At 32.5% G+C, this 15,103-nt stretch overlaps 1 protein-coding gene across 1 annotated transcript in view; it reads left to right on the forward strand.

Annotated features, from left to right (window-relative positions):
* Positions 1-15,103, forward strand: part of BRIP1 (BRCA1 interacting helicase 1) — a 184,281-nt gene that overhangs the window by 35,619 nt on the left and 133,559 nt on the right. The window contains exon 7 of the mRNA XM_055325293.1: positions 13,058-13,348. Coding sequence (XP_055181268.1) covers positions 13,058-13,348 — 291 coding nt within the window. The remainder of the gene's footprint in view (positions 1-13,057; positions 13,349-15,103) is intronic.

Genomic DNA, 15,103 nt, shown 5'->3' on the forward strand with positions numbered 1-15,103 from the left:
AAATATATATGCATATATTATGTTTACATAGTATATATATTGTAAAGGTAAATTATACATAATACACATACATACATATATGTATACGTGTTACCACTCTTGCAAATATATCAAAATCTTGTATCTTTTTTCTTCCCGATTGGTTAACAAAAATGTCATTTCATTCTACTTTTAATGTGTATTTCTCTTGTTATGAATGAGGTTGAGTATCTTTTCAAATATCTGGTTATTCCTTTTGTCAGTTAGGGTTTTTTTTCTTTTTCTTACTATTTTACAGAGTTCTTCAGTATTAAGTTAGACCTTTGTGTTATGAATTACAAAAATCTTTTTTTTTTTTACATTTTATCATGCAGGAAGTTTTTATTTTATTTGAATTTATCAATCTTTTATGGTCTCTGGGTTTTGGTCACACTTAGACCTTTCTCAGATGATTTAAACATTTTTCAGTTGTTATATTTAAATCTGAAATGTATTCTGGTGAATAGTATAAGATAGGAACATAATTTTTGCTGCCTTGGATTGCTACTCAGTTATTCCAACATCATTTATTGATAGTTCTTCTTTTTCCTACTAATTTGAGATGCAACCTTTTTGACTTTATGATGTTCTAGATTTTTTAAAGTATCTGGTTCTACTTCTGGACTTTCTATTTTCTTTTCCATCAATCCACACTGTTTTGATTACTGTACGTATTAATATTCTGTATGTTTAGTTCTGCCTTATTACCTATTTAGTTATTTATCCTTGTTTATTTTTACGTATGTATTTTAGACTTAGACTGCCTAGCTAAAAAAAATTCTTGATATATTTCTTAGATTATTTGGAAGAGTTGAGTTTTTTATAATGTTGTCTTTCTATTTAAGACCATGCTTTGTTTCCATTTGCTTTTTTTTTTTTTAATTTCCTTCAGTAGTGTTAAGTTTCTTACCAACTTTTTTTTTAGGTTTGATGAGGTGTAATTGAGAAATAAAATGATAAGATATTTAAAGTATATATCATGATGACTTTATATACATATAGTTTGTGAAAGGATTTTCCTCATCTAATTAAAACATCCTGTTACTACTTAAATATATTTTTAAGTTGATTCCTAGAGAATTTATCTCTCCTTTCTATATAATTGGGATTTTGTTCTTTAATTGCATTTTCTAACTTGTTATGGTTTTATATATAAAGATTATTGATTGCTTTTTTTTTTTTTTACTGAACTACATTTACGGTGTTTTTTTACCAAACCACATCAATGAATTCTTTTATTTTAATAGTTCCAATAAATTTTCTTAGGTTTCCAAGTATGTAATCATATGCTCTGTAAACAGTGATGATTTTATCTCCTTCACAATTTTATATAATACCTTCCAAAGTTACGTGTAGTAATAGTAACAGAAGAATCATATCTATTATCCAGAATAGGACAGTTTTGAGAATGGAGGTGGTAGGGGGCAATAAACTGTAAAAGTAGGTATAAACTGAGATTCTTCCAGGCATATTGAGAAATAATGGTCATCATTGTCTTCTTTGAGACATTAATGAGAAAGCTTCTAGGGTTTCTTCATTAAGGATGAAAGTGGCTTTTGAAAATTACATATATATATGTATATACACACATATATACATATGTAAAATTCATATAGAAATTAAATGGAAATCATATATAAATATGTTAAATTATATGTTATAGGTTTATATGTAAATTATAGATTTAATTAAATATTATACATATAGGGATCCCTGGGTGGCGCAGCGGTTTGGCGCCTGCCTTTGGCCCAGGGCGCGATCCTGGAGACCCGGGATCGAATCCCATATCAGGCTCCTGGTGCATGGAGCCTGCTTCTCACTCTGCCGTGTCTCTGCCTCTTTCTCTCTCTCTGTGACTATCATAAAATAAAAATAAAAAAAAAATTAAAAATAAATAAATAAAGGTTTAAAAAAATATTATACATATAGTTTTTGTCATGGTTGAGGAGAATCATTTCTATTCAGCATTTTCATTAAGAATGAATATTAAACTATGCATATGAATATGATTTTTCACATTTTTTAATACATTAAACTATATTAAATTAACTGAATTATCCTTTTGTTCTTGACTTCTTGGTTGTGTGTATGTGTACATGTGTACAAGAATCCTATTTGTTATTACATTTAGAATTCATTGTTTTTGATCTCTTCATATTTTCATTAGAAAAAGTTTATCTTGATTTGCTTTAGAATCAATGTTGTACTTGTCTTATAGAAAAGAATTTGTAAATTTTCCTTACTTTAAAAATATTAAGAAAATTTCATACACAAAGCCAACAGAGGACTGTTGATATGAGGATATAATGAACCCCCTTGTGCCCATCACTCAGCTTTTACAGTTATTAATATTTTGCCATTTTACCTCCTCTATTTGTTTTATTTACCCTTTGCCATTATTTTTTTTTTCTTTTTTTTGGAGGGGGATCAAAAGAGGAAAGAGTGAGGAACTGGGACTTATTTTTTTTCAAAGGTTTTATTTTTAAGTAATCTCTAAACCCACTGTGCTTAACTGACTGAGCTACCCAGGCATCCCCAATTATCTCTCTTTATAATAACGGATCAGGATCATGTTTTCATGTCACCTAATATTCTTTTGCATCATTTTTAATGACTACATTGCATTTTGTTGATTGACTGTTCTTATAATTTATGTTTATAGTCTGTGGCTGGATATTTAGGTGAGTCATTTTCTTTCACTATGCTAGTTATTTAGTGGGTTTTATTAAGTTGAAGACTCAGAGACTATGTCAATTTAGGGAAAGTTTCTTGTTATTGTGTGATAATTTCAAACCTTAATCAGGAATGATTTCTTTTGAAGAAGTAGAAGCCCACTAAAAGTAGGGTAAAACAGTAAATACAGTTGCCCTTATTAGAACTCAGAAGTTTTTAGGAAACTTTTTTCTTTTCTGTGGGGCCTTGAGTTAGTCTTCTCTGCCTCTCTCTGTAGAATTCTCTCATTTTTTTCTCCATCATGTGGGTTTATACAGAATGGAAGCCTTGAAGTCTTATGAAAGGCTTGTCTGTTCCCTATAGTTAATCTAAATGCCCCAGTTACAAGTTCCTGGGAAGGTGAATGTTACTGGTCTTGCTATGCCTAGGAGTATTTTGGGCTTGGTCATGTGTTATGACGTCTACCTTTTTAGCAGGGGCTAAAGATGATGAACTCTTTTACAAATATAGGGTTGGGGCACCTGGGTGGCTCAGTTGGTTAAGCGTCCAAATCTTGATTTTGGCTGGGGTCATGAACTCAAGGCCATGATATCGAGCCCCGTATCAGCTCCACACTCAGTGTAGTCTGCTTGTCCCTCTCCCTCTACCCACTTGCACTCTCTGTCTTTCAAATAAATAAATCTCAAAAAATAAAAAAGAATATAGGGTTGGACACGTCTAAAAAGGTGCCTAACAACATCTTTATCATGTACACTAAATTCTTATATATATTAAAATACATACCATTCTTGTCCATCTTCCTTTCCAGATATTTTTTGGTTACTCTAATTTGTTTTCCAGATTAAATTTAGAACCTGTTGTAGTATTTTAAAACTTTATTGATAGGGTTTATGGCCACATACAACTGTTTAATTAAAATTAAAATGTGGCTCCTTAGTTGCACTAAGCACATTTCCAGTACTCACTAGCCCCAGGTAGTAGTTAGTGGCAAGTGTATTGAATAGTGCAAGTACAGAGCATTCCATCATCGCAGAAAGTTTTATTGCGTAGTGCTGCCTTCGAGCCTTGTATATTGATAATAACTTATCTGTATTGTAATGCTCGTGAAAAAGTAAAAAATCTCTATTTTGTGTAGGTTTTGCTTGTAGCATTTTGGTCAATTATGTGGGGATGATGATGTCATAGGATAGCTTTGTTTTCTCATTTTAAAAGATTCATTGAAGGAAGTTTGAAAAATATGTAAGTGCAGTTGGGTTAATTTTCACCAGCCAAATAATACATCTTTTTACCACAGTTTCTTTATTCCTGGGTTCTATTTGATTCATACCTGATTATTTGGATTTCATAATCAATGTAGTTTTGTTCAAAAAGAGCACATAAGTATTTTTCTAGTATCACATCAAGAGGTACATTGATGCCAGTTTGTCTGACCACTGTATCATTTGACCATTTGGTTAAACTGATGATTACTAGGTGTCCATGCTAAAGGCACATTTTTCTTTTCAATTAATAATAATCTATAGGGTGATATTTGGAGGCTGTGTGAATATCTTGTTCCCCAACAACTTTTCACTCAATGATTTTAGCATCCATTTAGGTAGCTTTAGGGTATCAGTTTTTACATAGGAGTTGCAAAATGATGATTTAAAAAATTCTTTCATTCTGTTTACATACAATATTTAGCTGGCATTCTGTTCTTTAAGGGGGAGCTTTCCCTTTTTCCCTCATATTCTTTGATTCTTCTTTTTCTTCTCTATTTGTTGTAAACACCCCACGTAGGTCCCATGAATTGGCCAGTGTGACTTACTATGTCTTGAGACTTCTGTGTAAAGTGCTGTTAAACCAAGAGAATTTTTGGTTTCTAGCAGTCTGGTCATTTTTATCATGTATTTATTCTTAAAATAAGAATTTTTATAGAATATAATTGTTAAAATTTATGTAAAAAATCATACCACTTTGGATCTTTTTTGATTAATTGTACTGAAACATAAACTTTTCAGAAACTGGGGCAACTGTGTTAAGGAATTCCCATTTACACCAGGCAAGAAAGTAAACAGTAAGTGGAGAGTAGGGTAACAAACACTTATGGTATCAAGAAACAACCGTGAAAAGGATCTGTCTTAATGTGCTAGCCCATTGCAGTTTAACATATTGCTTACAACCTTCACAATAGAATTTGAGTGACTTCAGTTACACATTCCAGGAGACTGGCAGTCTGTTACAATCAGAGTCTGAACTTTAGAGCAGGCTAATTTACAGCGATGGGATGAAGAAAGTTGTGGATTTGTATTACACACTCTCACCTGACACTGTATCTGATCCCTTACCTGCTGATTGACATCTTGAATGAGCTCTTTGAAGCAAGTTCCAGCTTAATTAAAACGTTTGCTTGGTTAGCAGTGATCTGTGAAAGCCTGTGATAAATATTGAATCAGGTTCACCTGCTGGTTGCTGTGAGTGGATAAACAGCTGCTTTGTGCAGTTTAATCATGAAACTGGCAGTAGAATACTACTGTTTGAATTTTTAAAAATAGTTGAAAAGGTATAGTCATGTCACTTTTGCTATCTTACTAGAGTGTATGCTTATGTGAGATTTTGTACAACAGGCATTCGGTACCTGTTTATTTTAAATTTTTTAAAGATTTTATATATTTGTACATGAGGGACAGAGAGGGAGAGAGAGGCAGAAACATAGGCAGAGGGAGAAGCAGGCTCCATGCAGGAAGCCCAATGTGGGACTCTATCCTGGGACTCCGGGATCACACCCTGAGCCAAAGGCAGATGCTCAACCATTGAGTCAACCAGGCATCTCTCAGTACCTGTTTAGATGGCTTGTACAACAGCAATTGGTTGATAAAGATTAACAATAAACCCTCTTTTTTATGCCTCAAAGATTGTAGTATAAGTCTATCTTCATTGGCTTTTTACCACTAGCTTTTTATGTGCATGGCATTCTGAAATGAAAAAGGGCAAAATTTTGCTTTTTTGCCAAGTTAAATGGTAGATGAAAATGATCCTGTTAAAGCTTTGTGTTTTGTTTTTTAAATGTTTGTTTGTTTGTTTATTATGTATGAGATACAGGCAAAGGGAGAACCAGGCTCCTCGCGGGGAGCCCAATGTGGAACTCGATCCCAGGACCCTGGGATTACGCCCTGAGCTGAAGGCAGATGCTCAACCAGTGAGCCACCCAGGCATCCCTGAAACTTTGTTTTGAGATTTAAGTTTATGAATTCAAACTTTCCCACAAAAGTTGTTATTATGTATTTTGTAACAACCTGAGGAACTCTTTTAGATTTTTTTCATCTCTAAAATGGAGTTAGAAGTAAACAGTGGCAATAAACTAGGTGTTTTAGAATTATGTTAATATTAGGTAATTAACAAACATAAAAGAGAACTTAATTTACAAGCAGTGGAGGAACCTTTGTAAAATTGTCTTCTTTGGGTTATCAATTTGTTCATTCCCTTACAGAATAAATTTGGCCAAGTTGGTTGTAAAGAAAATGCTGTTTCTGTTTGATTTTCATTATAAAATCAGACATAAGTTCTGGAATACAGAGCTCACCCAGTAAGTCATAGTCTTCTTGAGCACCTGAGGAAAGTTTGTACTTACTTTTTGGAAATGCACTCAAAGTTGTGTCTGTAGTTTTGGGTGATCTCAAACCCTGTCTCCTGTAACAGTTCATGGACCCTAAATTAAGAACCTATTTCCTAATAAATTAGGTTGAAACATTTTGGTCAAGAGGTATTAAGATGAAAGCTATTCTGCTTTCTTTCTTTTTTTTTTTTTTTTCTTTTTAAGATTTTATTTATTTATTCATGAGAGACACACAGAGAGAGAGGCAGAAGCCCAGGCAGCCAAAGAAACAGGCTCCATGCAGGGAACCCGACTCGGGACTCAATCCCAGTTCCCCAGGATCACCCCCAGGGCTGAAGGTGGCGCTAAATCAGTGAGCTACCCAGGCTGCCCACTATTCTGCTTTCATAAGCAGCTGAGGAAGAACCAGAGTAGACTGCATTTGCTGTGCTAGGTTTCTTTTGATGTACTGGTTAACATTTTCAGGTGTATTGTCTACTATAATCCTCAGCTCTAAAAATTATCTACTACAGTGGGAGTTCCTAATTCTGTATCTAAAGTTTTATAGTTTTATTCCTATCATCAATTTGTTTGGAATTTTATGGGGAGAATAAAATTTAATTTCTCTTCGGTCTGTTCAACATTGTTTTTTTTTATGTTTATGTTGATACCTGCAACTCTGGTTTTTATTTTTTTCTTTATAGACAGTATCATACTGATTGAAAAAAGTCCACAATTTATCCATTCTTCTGTTGATACATTTAGCTTGTTTTCCTCACTATTAAAACAATGCTACAAAAAATATCCCTATTGTATTTGTCTTAATGTGCAAGAGTTTCTCTCATATATATACTTAGCAGTGTCATGCTGTGTCAGAGTGTCTATGTATCTTTGATTCACTAGATCAACAGTTCACAAAGTGATGTGTCACCTTATACTTGTGTCAGCAGTGTGTGAGAGTTGCTTCATATCTTCTCTAACATCCTATCTGATAGGTGGGAAATGGAATCAAATTAGAATTTTAATTTGCATTTTCCTAATTAGTTATGAAGTTAAGCATTAAATTACATTTCTTTTCTGATGTTTATTGGCCTTTCAGCTATTCTCTTCTGTGATTTTTTGTTGTTGTTCTTGGCCATCTAGGGATTTGTCTTTTAAAATTCATTTGTTGAAATTCTTCATATGTTATGGATCCTGGTTCTTGGTTATATACAGTGCAGATATCTTCTCTTAGTCTGTGCTTCTTTCTTTCTTTCTTTCTTTCTTTCTTTCTTTCTCTTTCTTTCTTTCTCTCTCTCTCTCTCTCTCTCTTTCTTTTATAAAGTGGAGCGCTATTTTAAATAGAAATTTTACATTTTAACGAGATTGCATTTTTAATCATTGTGTTTTGGTATGTTAAGAAACCTTTCCCCACATTGGCATCATAAAAATATTTTCTTTTTTTTTTATTTTTTTTTATTTTTTTTATTTATTTATGATAGTCACAGAGAGAGAGAGAGAGAGGCAGAGACACAGGGAGAGGGAGAAGCAGGCTCCATGCACCGGGAGCCCGATGTGGGATTCGATCCCTGGTCTCCAGGATCGCGCCCTGGGCCAAAGGCAGGCGCCAAACCGCTGCGCCACCCAGGGATCCCTTTTTTTTTTATTTTTTTTTATTTTTTTTATTTATTTATGATAGAAAATATTTTCTTATACAGGGCCAGAAACCTTATTTACCACAAAACATAAAATATTTACTCTCTGACCCTTTACAGAAAAAGTTTGTTGTTATGTGCTTTAACGAGTCTCTTAATTGAGAATTTTGTTGTTTTTTCTTGAGGAATAAAGTGTAAATCTTGTTAGAAAATATTTGATTTAAATGTCAACCAATAATAAGTTCAAATAGTTTTTTGAAGTAAATTTTATAGCTTACCTTTAGGAATATTTTGTAATTGCATTCAGTAAATAATGCACTTAGAGTACTGACTTTAAACATTTCTCTAATTCATGAATGAAACTGGTATTGATAAACTCCAAAAACTGTGCTTTGTAGAATAATTAAGGAGAAACATTGTCAGTGAGATGAGGTGACCCTTGTCCTTCTACTTGGCTTGATAGATCCGGAATTCTAATATTTCTTGAGTGAATGAATGAGATAGTATATATATATAGTGTTTAGCACAGGGACAATCTTAATGACTGATAGTTATTATTATTATTTTTTAAAGATTTTATTTATTTATTCATGAAAGAGAGAGAGGCAGAGGCATAGGCAGAGGGAGAAGCAGGCTCCATGCAGGGAGCCCGACGCGGAACTCGATCCCGGGTCTCCAGGATCACGCCCTGGGCCGAAGGCAAGTGCTAAACCGCTGAGCCACCTAGGAATCCCCAGTTATTATTAATAATGAGTATATCAGGATATGTGTTTGTTGCTCACAACTGTAAAGTGCCCCAATTATTAGCATAACAAAATGATTTTTCTTTTTGGCCTTGAAAATAACAGATTGCTGTGTACTTTTTCTTTTAAAAGGTAAACTTTTTATTTTGAAGTACCTTTTGACATATGAAGAACTTCAAATTAGGACATCAGTTATGCATCCTTTGGATAAATACAATGTGGTACATGTATAGTACTTGACTTGGGGACATTAGTCACAGTCCACCAATTAAAAAAAACTTAAGTTATAGTCATGTGCAAAACAACGTATTTAATGAGTGAGTTGTATAAAGAAATGTAAGACATAGTTTCTCTCCTCAAGGTATTTGCAGTGTGATTGAAAGACAATACATGCACATGCGGAAAGTTCCAGAAAAGTATGTAATTATTTCAAGGACCTAGTTTTCCCTTTATTTCCTACAAATAAAATTCTTTTTGGTCTTTTTTCCTCATACTTTTATACTTTCTTATATACTTATTTTTCATACAAATATTCCCCTTTATGTCTGTGTTTAGAATCAGTGCATAGCGTCCTTTTAGGTTACCTAATTTTATGAATTAGCAAAATAGCTTCTCTGCCAATACAATAGTTTCTAGCTATTCCTTTATTATTTTCCATTTTTAAAATTTACAGTCACCATGCTCATTTTTATTTTTCAATTATTTAGGCATAGTAATTTTTATGTTGTTGTTCTTATGGGGAAAGATTGGAGAAAATTATAAAACTTCAGACCTCGACATTGTATCTTAATCTACTTGAACTTGTAACTTTGTGAAAGGAATAGTGGCAAGGACTCAGAATTTGGCCTTTCTTTTAAGATCAAGTCTTACAATCTTTCTTTATCCTTTCAAAAAATTTAGATACTTGTTTCTATATAATAAGAGAATAGGTAGGAATTGTTATACTTGAAAAGAATTTTCTAAAATCCTTTGTTGTTGACCTTCTAAGAATAGTTTTGACTATTGTAAATTTGAAATTTATTTTTAAACAATTGACTCCTACATCTGGAAAGAATATAGCTGTCACACCCCCATGTGTCTCTTATGTTTCTCTTTATGGATGTAGGCTCCATGCTCAACGTGGGGCTTGAACTCCTGACCCTAAATTCAGGAGTCGCATGCTCCACTAACTGAGCTAGCCAAGTGCCCCTATAGTTTTTTTTGTTTGTTTGGTTGTTTTTTTCTCTTTAAATAATAATGGAATTTTGGTGTTATTCTGGTTGAGTTTTCTTGCCTTTTGTTGAAGTAAAAGGACTCTAGACAGTTTCTAGGTATAGAAGTAGCCATCTCTTAAAGAGTTTGGCTCTGCCACTCAGTGTAGCCTATTTCAGGTTTTAGAGATTACAGGTTTTGGAGAGCCTATATGTTTTATCTGTTTTATCTTTCTTGACATTCAGATGTGTTTGATGAAAGTGAATACTTTCTAATTTATTCTCCGTTTCCTAATGCAATCTCTGTAAATTCAAAGATCAAAAACAAAAGGAAAGTATCCCTGTGAAAGACAAACCTGATAGCTTGTTAGCAGGAGAAAAACTCAGTGAAAGGTACAAAAGTATTTAATTTTGTTCATTTATTATTTCAAGACGGCTAGGTCAAAGGATTTCAGAGAGAGGCCATAAAGTGTTAGCCTATTAGTTGAATTGGAAGATATTATGACCTCCTGCCATTGCTGCTTTCAGTATTCTTTCTCTGGTTTTCCTACAGAATTGAAAGTTGTGGGTTTTTTTGATGCAAATAATTCTTTTGCCACTAAAAAAATGTCTTTTTGAAGTCTCTGTTCTCTTGCCACAGTTTTTTTTTCTGTATTAAATATGACTATACCAAATCCTTTAAATGGAATCTTCAATAGAAGATCACATCTGAAGAAATAATTCCTCTTTAATATTGGAAAGGAAAAAGAATCAACTTTCTTAATTTCCATCTTCTATAATAACTTGCCCAACCACTCACTGAAAAACCATATTCTTGAGAGTCAACCTCAACTTCGTAGATGACATAATTACTTCAGACCACTGTAAAACATAATGAACAAAAACATGTTTAATATAAAACTAGTCCTAATTTATAATTTTCTCAGTTATAGAGTGAAAATAGGATTTAAGGTACCTAAATAAAGCTGCTCTAATGGGAAAAGTTTTCTGAAGCCATTCTCTATCTTTTGTTTTGTTAGTTACAGCTACTATCATAACATTTTAAGATAAGGAGATCCTTTTTTAAAATTATTAATGCCAAATTCATCCCTTTTAAGAAGTAAAAAGTTCTAATACAAAACAAGTTATAAAACTATGTAATAGCATTCCTTTTTATTTGAAAAAATTATATGGGAGATATATATGAAGGTCTAAGTTATATATTAAATTATTTGTCATAGGTGGTTGACTTGTTTATTTCAATATTGTTTGGACTTTTGGTTAGAAAAAAGAATTAAATATAAGGTGTAGATGAATTAACATAAAATAAAAGGTGTAGATGATAAAGCTTTAAGTGAAATTGATGTTGAAAGTGTTTCATCAGAAAGATTTTCTAAGCCTTGAGAGAAGACCACTTTATTGGATTACTTTTGTGCTTGGATATGATATTTCCATGTAGTATATAGCCATGCATTAGATGTTAGCATTCCAATATTCAATTTAATATTCAGTATTTAATTTATTGTATCATAGGAAAGAGATATAGTATAATTGAGTGAAAAGATTGAAGGTACAGAAAAGTAAACTTAATTCTACCTAGAGTTATCTTAATTCATTTACTAGGTTAATTAATTAATGTGATAATTGCAAAGGCCAAAAAAATATTCAGTCAGAAATATCATGATATAATTTGCATTCCATTTTCTGTGTGACCATAAATTGTTGGATATTGCAACATATGTAACATAAACCACATGTCAGCTGTTTCCTGCCTCACTGTTGACAAGAGCCCCATTCATAACTCTTCTTTTTATCCTTTCAGTGAATAAGTAATTATTCAATATAGAAGGCAGGATATTTGGAACAGGCTATTTAATGTGGCAGCACTCTGTAATGAAATCTGCTGCTACTAGCAACCTGAGAAGGGAATGTAACAATTCCAGCATGGCTGTAACTTTATCTGCTTTGACTGACTGTTTATTTGGCACATCAGTGAACCTTTTATCCCAGTGAGTGACAGCTTCAGAAGGGTCACATTTACATCCATTCTATCACGTATTGTAATATTTAATGGCGGACAAGGTTGAGTGAGACTGAGAGTAATTTGAACTTGCTTTTCCACTGAGTTGAGGCTAAAAGACAGCTTGATCCCCAGTATTGTGGTGTAACATACTATGACTTAGCATTTGTTTATGAAGGCTACTCTTACTGATTATAATTTAAAAAAAAATTGAGTAAAATGGTGTATTTGTTCTATTGAACTAAAACTCTACAGCACAAATTCTCTTAAGCAACTGTGGTATTTAGCTTTTTTTCCTTCTCAGTCACCATTCCTATAAACTAACTGTTTCACAGTATTTCTTTTTAAATGAGGCTACATTTTGTCTCATTTATATAGCAATTGAGGTTGAGGAATGGGTGGTTAATAACCCATGATTCTAATATAGAGCATTAAAGTTTTTATTTTATTTTTGAGTTTGGAAACAGAAGAGAAAAATCAGGTAAATAATGGACCACATTCCTGCTATTCCTTATGATAGTGTGTTTAAGGAGACATTTATCTAATGATTCCAATTATGGAACTGAATTATGAGTAAAATTGTCCAGAAAAAGCTATCCTGAATAATTTTCTGATGGATTTGAATTCCATGACAGGTAATTGAATTTCAGGTATACTTGTTCCACACAAGCAACCTGCCTTCATTATTAAATATTAATAGCATTCATTTGCATCCCTTTGCTAGAGAATAGTTCTCTTGTTTTTAATGATATTTTAGATTCAACTTGATTATTTCTATTTTTTGTAAGTTATTGTTTAAAGTGCTCTTTAAAATATTGGTATAGAATATTTGAATGTGCTATGATGTGAACAAAAATAGCACTATCAACTCTAAACTGTAGTATCATGAGTTCACTTATAGCCTAAGCAAAAATGAAAACTGTCGTCCATTTTGTCTTATTTTTATAATTAGAATTAAAATCTACCTAAAATGTTTGGAATTCAAGAGTTAGAATGATATGTTAGAAAGCCATGCAAATATGGAAACATCATTTATAACTTTTAGGAGTGCAAGAAAACCAATTTGAAATGGAAAACTTCCAAGTTTTAGATGATGTAATATCTTGACATTTCTCTTTATTTGACAATTGTGATTTATTACATAGTGGTTCTGATTCTCTGAGAGGTTTAATAACATTTTTTGTGATATACCAGACATGAGTTATCTTTTTTTTCCTTTGTTACAGCCCCCCGGTCACTGTTCCAGGTGTTGTTGTTCTACTAAACAAGGAAGCGGTCAAGATTCCTCAAATACCACTAAGAAGGATCATGGCGGGAAATCCAAGATACCCAAAATATATTTTGGGACACGCACACACAAACAGATTGCTCAGATTACTAGAGAGCTCCGGAGGACAGTATACTCAGGGGTCCCAATGACTATTCTTTCTAGCAGGGACCATACTTGTGTTCATCCTGAAGTAGTAGGTAACTTCAACAGAAATGAGAAGTGCATGGAATTGCTGGATGGAAAAAATGTGAGTAAAGTTATTTTGTTTTAGAGAAAAAAATACGGCTGAAAAGATTCAATTACTCAATTTTTTACATGTTCATTTTGTGTTTTATATGTGTATTTCCACTGATAATCAAATAACTTATAAAAATCAAATTAATTGCTAGTATTGCTATTTTTTGAAAAAGAATTTTACCACAAGAAAACCTTTCTTCAAGTTTAGAATGATAGATTTTGGTTCTAAAGCTTGGGGGTGTTTAATTCCTTGAAATTAATTTCTGTTTTGGTCAGATGTTTTTTTACCTCTTTGAAATCTCACTATCAAAAATAGTCAAATGTTGGGTGATGTCATAGGAGATAAAAGTATTTAAATAATTTAGTCTAATTTAATCAGTTAATTATTTCGTATATTTAAAACTTCAAGAGAACATAGTTTATTTAGACTCTCTGAGTAAATAAATTTTAGTTGAATGAGAAATATAGTGATTATCCTATCTTTTAATTTTAATACAAATTTCTCTTTCAAAAAATAAATTGAATTATTAAAGTTAAAGATATGTCATTGGTGGTTTTGAAGGCCTCCAGGAAAATCTTTAATATGAATTTGGTCAAGGTAGAAATTGAGAAGTCTTTCTTAGTAAAAACATAATTTTTTGGCTGTATTAATTTGGTAGTCTGTGTACAGTTTAATAACTTGTTTAGTCTGAAGTTAGAAGTCTGGAATATACTGAGAAATTATTCGTGAACCATAAATTGATAGTCTATGAAATGACCAATGATAAATTAATATACTTTGAAAGTTCTTTCACTAGTATTTTGTCAGAGTTGGTTCCACACAAAAAGCTAGGAGCCATAGCCCCTAGAGTTTCATTTAATTGATATATCACCTTCTACCATGTAATGTGAATAAATTATTTTGTATCATGCATTTCTTTCTCAGTGCTTATAAATAATTGAAGATACCTGCTTTTGGTTATTTGTCTTGACTTAATTCTGCCTCAGAATGGTTTGCTCATAGGCATACATGAACATTCTTTTTTTTTTTGTTCCCAAGTCCTTAGGGTAATTTGGTATTGTAATGATGCCCAATTACAAAGTCACTGTAGGTGTCTCTGTTTACTATGGCTGAATTACCAAAGTGAAATGATAAATAGACAACTGACAGTTTGAGAGAAAAAGAGTTTAAAGTGTGATAACACTTCAATTGACAGACTCCTCTCAGGGTTATGTTACACTGCTAAAATGGATGAGCCATTCTGGTTTTGCTATCAGCCTGCACAGGAGTGTCATTCTAAGTGCCCTTGAAGTGTAAACTTTCCGATTTTTTGGCTTGATCCAAAGGCACATGTGTTTTTATTCACTGTTTCTTTTATGAAACTGCTCCTATGATGGAAAAGCAATGCACTTATCTGTTAAAAGTTAATTTTTGTTTCACTTAAGAACAAATAATCTTAACTAGCTCCAGAAATAATTCTAGAAAATTATTTTAGGTATGAAAGAATATGTTTTTTGTGAAGATGGAATTTAACAGTTAATAATCATCTACTCTAAAGGCATCTTGGTGATCATTTTACACAATTACAAGCTTTCAGAATAGTACCAAAGATAGCTGGAATAAAGAAATGATGAATATCATATTATTAAACTCAATCTGTATTGAAGTCAGTATGAAAGATACTTGGCACGTTTCCATCTGTTTCTGGACCCTAGAATCAGGATTTTAGAGGTGGAAGAAACCTTAGAAATGATAGTCTTTGGGTCTGAGGAATCTTTAAAAGGC

Source organism: Nyctereutes procyonoides, unplaced genomic scaffold (genome assembly GCF_905146905.1).
Source record: "Nyctereutes procyonoides isolate TBG_1078 unplaced genomic scaffold, NYPRO_anot_genome, whole genome shotgun sequence".
Taxonomy (NCBI): domain Eukaryota; kingdom Metazoa; phylum Chordata; class Mammalia; order Carnivora; family Canidae; genus Nyctereutes; species Nyctereutes procyonoides.